This window comes from Apaloderma vittatum, unplaced genomic scaffold (genome assembly GCF_000703405.1).
Source record: "Apaloderma vittatum isolate BGI_N311 unplaced genomic scaffold, ASM70340v1 scaffold29609, whole genome shotgun sequence".
In the NCBI taxonomy this organism is placed as follows: domain Eukaryota; kingdom Metazoa; phylum Chordata; class Aves; order Trogoniformes; family Trogonidae; genus Apaloderma; species Apaloderma vittatum.
The window spans coordinates 634-7,709 of NW_009733956.1; the positions used below are offsets into that span (position 1 = coordinate 634).

Here is a 7,076-nt window from a genome sequence, read left to right on the forward strand (position 1 = left end):
GACTCGCTTTGCACTTTGAAAAAACCGATCTGGAGGTGTCGGGGGAGAAAAGCTGGGAAAATCCCTTGGTTTGAAAGGTGCTTGGAACAGATGCAGCCCCCTGCCTGGTCCCTGCGCTGCAAAAGCAGCAAGATGCAGCCCTATAACTCCAAAGGAGGGTGACATAAAAATGTTAAATCTGGGAGAAAGGCCTCTTTTAAAATGTGTGAGACATCTTCTGGCTTTTGAGAGGGCTTTGGCGGGCACCAGGCTGGGTCCTGGGCAGAGAGTATGGGTGGCAGGTTGGAGGTATGGGTCAGGCCTGTTGAGTAAGCAGACAGTGAAGCTCAAGGCCATGTTTTGTCTTCCTCTAGCCTGAATTATCTCTGGTAATTAAATGTTTTTTTAATCTCCTCTCACCTGAGCGCTGGCTCGCTGGTAGCGGTTGACTGGGAAATGATGGGGCTGGGGGTGTGCGTGGTTCTGCCAGCTTGGAAAAAAACGTGAGTCTGCTTCCTTCTGGCTGGAGAGGATCTCTGGGCAGAGGGTGCCGCCTTGGTGTGATAAACTGGAAGTGGGCAGGGGATGTGGAGGCCATCAGAGGTGAGCTGGGCACCTGTAAATGGTCTTTCCAGGTGGTTCCCAGCCACAGGGAAGGGCTGCCAATGGGTTCGTTGGGCAGTAAGCTGGACAGTCTTACCGGCTGAAGCTGAAATTAGCCTTGGAGGGACTGGGAAGTGCTTTGGATCAGCTGGATGCCTTCATGCCCATGCTTATGGTTGGACTTTACCCTCTTTTCTAGCATGTGGATATGGAAAACTCCTATCTCTGTGGATACTTGAAGATTAAAGGCCTTACAGAGGTGAGTGTTAACTGCAAAATGACAAGAAAAGATGCTGGGTAAAAGCTTTTCCTGATGGGATGGGAGAAGCTGCCAGCAGAAATAGAAAGTGGAAGGATTGAGCGTAGAGTAAATTTGACCACTAAATAGTGTAAGAGCTTCAGTCTATTCTTGGCTCATTATGCAAGTGTGACAGGCCTCGACGGGAGTCTTGAATGAGGGAAGTTTTTCTGGCATCCCTTAATGTCTGAGCAGAACTGAATCTGACCCTGCGGTCAGCTTTGGGCAGGGTGGTGGTGTGTTGCTGAAAGAAAATAAACCAGTGCGTGAACATGCAGATCTTTTCATACTCCCTTCCTCATCCGTCTTTTAAGATGGCTCCTGGTGCTGGACAGTCAGCGAGAACTGTCTCCTGGGGGGTTGGTGCTTCTTTCCGCCGCAGCACGTGTCTGTGCTCACACGAGAGCACCTGGAGAAGCTCCTTCACCCCAGCTGAGCCTTCTCTTCCCTGCCTGCGGTCTCCTAATCCGGTGCCAATGCAAAGCTGAGGAGGAGCACCTTCCTCCCTGGTGGGGTGGCTTCATGCAGCCCTCGGGCTTTGCAGCAGTCACGCAGCGACCGCTGAGTGTTCGCTAGGGAGCGATGTCGGCTGGAAACGGTCACTTGTGATGGGCCGGCTGAGAGCTTCCTCGCAGTCCCCTTCTGACGTGGCTCCTTCTGGTTTTCTGAAGTGAACAGAGGGGCTGGAATAAGAGGGTGGAGGCTCTGTGTTCACACGAGCTGGGCTTTAGGAGATGTGGGGCAGTCGGCATGCTGGTGGCAGGGACAGGACCACCAGCCTGGGATTGCCTGGAGCGCTTTCCAGCTGCTTTTTGCTGAGCGCATGAACCTCTGTCTGCGTTGGAGTTTCCATCTCTAGGTGCCAAATCTGATCTCTCCTTTTTCTCTCCTAGGAGTACCCAACCCTCACCACTTTCTTTGAAGGCGAAATAATCAGTAAAAAGCACCCTTTCTTAACGCGCAAGTGGGACGCTGACGAAGACGTGGATCGTAAACACTGGGTAAATAAATCTGAGAGGCAGGTATGGGTCTGACGCAGTACTGACTGAGCAGCTGGTTCGGAGGTGAGGTGCGGCGTCTGCCCATGCAAGAACTATCAAAAGGGCCCAGAAACCTCCTTTTTGGGTGCCTCCCTCCTTTCCCCACTGGAAGCTTAGCACTGAGAGGTCTCTTCAGCAGGTCAGCGGCTGTGTTTCATGAGAAGGGAGAGAGGCATCTTGTTTTCCACTTGCTGGCCCCGGGGTTGGAAGGGAAGTGGGAGCAATCCCTGTCTCTTGACACCCCCTGTGAGAGAACACACCCCTTGTTTTGAAGGCCTGTTGCGAAACGGAGTGGAGAAGGGGAGAGGTGTTCCTGTGGCGTGGGCAGGGCTGCTGGTACCCGTGTGTCAGCCACCTCTGCCCGGGGCAGGGTGTGTTCCCGCTGCTGCACTCTGGATTGAGGCCGCAGCAGCCAGGTGATTGCCTCCCTGCCTTGACCTTTGCTGCTGTTTGCCAGGCTTTGATGTTTTGTTACGTTTCTGTCAAAGTATCTTCCTCTGGAAGTGTAGGAGCTTCTCCAGATGGGGGTGGTTGTCTGGCAATCCTCAGTGTTCCCCCCATACTAGCCTTGGAGCGGGAGGGTGTTTATCACTGCTCCAAGGGAGGAGCAGCCCCTTTGGTCTTATTCTGTTGCAGTGTTTTTTCCCTCCTAAATAGAAGTTGATACTGATGAGCTCTACTCCTGGAATAACGTCCTGGGGTTTTCTTTTTTTCTTGCAGGGGAAGTTCCAGGCTTTTTACCAGTATGCAAAAACATTTAACTCTGATGACTTTGATTATGAGGATCTGAAAAATGGGGACTATGTCTTCATGAGATGGAAGGTAAACTCCACCTGTCTCCTCCTCTGATGAGCTGCTTATAAGTGACTGACAGAGGCTCGTGGTGCCTGAAAAGCTCTTTGAGCTCCGATGGTTCAATAAAAGATCTCACCCTACCAACCTTGTCACCCACCACGCTTGCAAATCCCAGTGTGGCTCCTGTCTAGCCAGCTAATTGCATCCTTAAGGGCTGCAGTCATGGCTGAAAACACAACAGGAAAATCTTGCTTGGTGATGCTCCAGAGGATGAGAGAATTGGTGTCTCCAGTCCCTACGTCTGGGGTCTGTGTGTTTGATGCAGACTGACTGGTCTGCACCAATCTGTTCTTCCTCCCTCTTTACACGAGCCTTGTGCAGCTGCTAGGGGAGGAAATCATAGGGTTATAGAGTGGTTTGTGTCATAAGAGACTTCTAAAGGTCATCTAGTACATAAGCAGGGACTTCTTCAACTAGATCAGGTTGCTCAGAGTCTCGTCCAATCTGACCTTGAATGTTCCCAGGGATGGGGCTTCTACCCAAGACACTGGCACAGGTTGCCCAGAGAGATGGTAGAAGCCCCATCCCTGGGAACATTCATAAAAGAATTTCCACCTTATACCTGATATAAATCTTCAGTCTTTTAGCATAAAACTGTTACTCCTTGTCCTATCACTGCAGGGCCTGGTAAAAAGTCTCTCTTCATCTTTCTCATAAGCCTCCTATAAGTATTGAAAAGCTTCAATCACATCTCCCCAGAGCCTTGTCTTCATCATCAGGTGGCTCCGATTCCTGGTTTTGCAATTGGCTTCCGGTTTGCAGGGGTCAGACATCAAACCGAGACTGATCTTGTGCACTCTTGACTGATAAAAGAACCAGTTTTTGTTTCCCTGCAAGCTGCCTGCAGTGGCACGATGGGCTCGGTGGTCTGGGCTGCAGGGAGCGCTCAGCCGGGAGGAATGTTCTTGGGTGCCAATATTCAGATTGGGGAGGGTGGGAGGGTTTGTATTTGACTGGCATTTTAAAATACGGTTTGTGTTCTGTGTGCAGGAACAGTTCCTAGTCCCAGATCACACTATCAAAGACATCAGTGGTGCTTCCTTTGCTGGTTTCTATTACATCTGCTTCCAGAAGTCAGCAGCATCTATAGAGGGCTATTACTACCATAGGAGTTCAGAATGGTAAGGAAGCTTCCTTCCTCCTGTGGACTGAAGGGTGGCTCCTCAAACCAAGCGCTGACTCCTCTTCTGCTTGTCCGCAGTTTTGGGAGTGTCCAGGTGGTGCTTCTCTGGGCTGGGAACGAGGTTCGGGCTGGCGGATGTCCGTCAAGGCAGGATGGAGGGGGTGTGCCACGCTTGGCCGGAGCAGACTAATGCAGCCCAGCCGGGTGGTGTAAATACCTGCCCTTTGTGCGTGGCGGAGGGATAATTGGGCTGGCAAGGTGGAGCAGGGGAGATACGAGGCCTCGAGCTGTGCTGTGGCCCAGCGACACAGTGGTTCATTGCGTCAGTGAGGCACGTTGGCGGGCAGACACCGGCTGTGGTTCACTAAAAGCATCCCTCCAGAAGCCTGGTCTCCAGTCCAAAGTTCTCCTTGCCTTGGTCCTTCAGAAGAGGATGTTGGAGGGACCTTTGAGAGGGAGCTCGGTGCTTTCTGTTGCTCCCTTCAGGCAGAAGTCTTGTTAGGCCAGTGCTTTGTAGTCCAAGGTCCTCAGGGTGTTGCTGTAAGACAAGTGAACAGTCAAAGTTAATCGGTTGGTTTCTCGTTAGAGCCAGCCATCTGACAAGCAGCTGTGGAAAGCTCTTTTCCCTCTGACAGCCCTGGAATGCGCAACAAGTGAATCTTTAGGGCAGCTGGAAGCTCTTAGGGAGAGGGTGGATGCCTGGGAGGTTTTCAGACAAATTCCCTCGAGCTAAGCTTTGAAAGACCCGAGTATAATTTGTAGTTGTAGCAAACACCCTTTGAACATGAAAGTTGTCGAACTTCAAAAGGTGTCCAAAAACCACAGATGTACCCACCTCGAACACGGCCAGGCTGCAGGTAGCTCAGAGGCACGGGAATGGAAATGGGGAAGGGTGCTGAGTCCTCGCAGGGTTTTGGCACGGAGGTGAGAGGGTTTTGGGGGCCTGAATGCCTCCGAGACTGTAAAGGGGAGCGGAAGAGCCAGCCACCGAGACGTCTGCTCTGTGGCCTGCCAGGCAGGAGCCGCTAGCGCTGGGGGCGCTCTGTTGCTCTGGGTAATTCTGGGCTTGCAAGGCAGGAGCCGCTAGCGCTGGAGGAGCTCTGTTGCTCTGTGTAATTCTCTTGTCCATTTTTTCCTTCTCTCCCAGGTATCAGTCATTGAATTTAACTCACGTTCCTGAGCACAGCGCTCCTATCTACGAATTCCGATGACAGCTGTCCAGAACTGATACCGCACGGAAGCAAACCGGGCAGGAGGGCATGGCCTGCCGCGAGAACTGTGTCCCTGTCGGAGCACGGGAATGCACGCTTCTCTCCTGCCCCTCGGACTCGTGAGAGAGAGCCTGAATGTTAACCCACCCAGCCCAAGGAGTGTGGCTGCTGGCGCTTGATTCTCCCTCCTGTCGAGTGGCGATTTGATCTTTAATCCGGTTTTTAAGCTACCTTTAAATGCACTTTCTTATTGCACAGCTAGTTTCTCTATCACTGAAGTCCCGCCCGGCTCTCCTCTGGGAGCTGTTTCTCAGTAGCTGGGGACAGCGGTCTGTCCGCTGAGTAATAAGAAAATAGAAGCTCAGGGCTTCTGTTTTCATTGTTACAGCCTGGTGTAAGGCTTGAAATCGCCAGGATTCAGGTTTGTTGCCCAGATTGCCAGCTCTGATGCTCCCAGAGCCAGGTCCTGTGTGTGAGGTTCTGCTTGGCGGAGAGCTGCTCAGCTGCAGAGTGTGTTGAGGGAGTGTTGGCTGAGACAGATAAGGCGTGAAGGAGTCTTTGCTTTGCTCTGGCTAGCGAGGTTAGCCAGGGCTGCAGATCTTTCAGGAACGCCGGCCCTTTGGAGCTGAGAGCTGTTCTGGCGTCTGGATATGCCACTGGGAATTAATCTGATGTACGGACTTCCAGGCTCTCAGTAAAGTGGATCTGAACTCTGCTTATAGATGTATATTTGCTCTTTACTTAAGTTAAGGGTAAAAAAAAAAAAGAAAAAAAGACAAAAAAAAAAAAAGACTTCTATTAAAAAAACCATAAATATATTTTTATGGTTCCTTTTCCAAAGGACCCTATGGCAAATGCACAAGTACTCGATTACATTTTACCGTTTTCACATTGAAAACCGGGAATGTCTGCGTTAGTTTTTATATACGTGTCTGTAACGAGCTGGCCGCTTGGGGAAAGTAATCGGAGTGCAAGTGGTGGGCAGCATCGCAGGGACAGCTCTGGGACTGGTCAGCATTTGTAACTCGCTCTTCGTGCTTCACCAACACCACTGCTTGATAGCTTTTTACGGGGGACAACAACAAAAAAAAACAAAAGAAAAGAAAAATGACACAAAAACCCCACCCCAGTAGCTCTCCTCTGACTTTGAAATGTCTCAAGTGATATAACTTAAGGCTCGTGTGCCAAAGTGTGTGTGTGTATGTGCGTGTGGTTTTGTTTTTCTTTTTTCTTTTTTTAAAGACATTTTAAAAGTTGGCCTTGGCTGTATATTTAATGTGACAGTCCCACTTGCGGAGCTTTTGTGAGAGTTTAGTTTGCGGGTTTTGGGTTTTTTTTCTGGCTGTTTTCAAACCAGCCCCCTTAAAGCCAGGCTTGTGTCATGCGCTAACCAGGTGGGTGCTGAGGACCAGTTTGCCGCCTGGGAGAGGAAAAGCGAAGCCTCCGCGTGCCTCAGGCCGAAGTGGTTTGGGTTTTCTTCTTTTTAACTAAATTTCTTCCTTTCGGCAGCCCATCTGCCTGCTTTATTGCAGCAGCTGAATTAAGTTTAAGCCTTAACGAGAAAGTATTCAGGTTTCAGTGAGCCCGTTTTCTGCTGTTCCAAGTCGGGATCTTGCGTGTTCAAGAAGCGGCCGGGCTGGTCTCAGGAGATCATGCGGAAATCGCCCGCCTTGTGCGTGCCGTTCACTGCTGATGAGTCTTTTTCCCCTACACAAATCGAGAGAGACCTGCTCATGGGAGAAGTGGGGAGACGTGGCCCTTCTGTGAGGTGGGAGCCCCCACTGTGATGAAGGAATCCTTTTGGCCATCGCGGGTAGGTTTGTAGCGTAGCACGAAGGCAAGCGGGAGAGAGATTTGAGGTGCTGCGAGCTGAGCAGTGGGGAAGCAGATTTTTGGTTTATTCTGCTCCTCTTGGAGGAATTCAAACCCCTTTGGCAGCAGAAGGGGGGTTTCCTTGCGGGTGGTGC

The 7,076-nt window shown here is 51.0% G+C and overlaps 1 protein-coding gene across 1 annotated transcript in view; it reads left to right on the forward strand.

Annotated features, from left to right (window-relative positions):
- The window catches only part of GID4 (GID complex subunit 4), a gene marked incomplete at its 5' end in the record, with an annotated part of 6,075 nt that extends 253 nt beyond the window's left edge, over nucleotides 1-5,822 (forward strand). The window contains 5 exons of the mRNA XM_009876093.1: nucleotides 782-841; nucleotides 1,774-1,881; nucleotides 2,641-2,742; nucleotides 3,766-3,896; nucleotides 5,046-5,822. Of these exons, the coding sequence (XP_009874395.1) occupies nucleotides 782-841; nucleotides 1,774-1,881; nucleotides 2,641-2,742; nucleotides 3,766-3,896; nucleotides 5,046-5,109 (465 nt within the window). The remainder of the gene's footprint in view (nucleotides 1-781; nucleotides 842-1,773; nucleotides 1,882-2,640; nucleotides 2,743-3,765; nucleotides 3,897-5,045) is intronic.
- Between the last annotated feature and the right edge of the window lie 1,254 nt (nucleotides 5,823-7,076).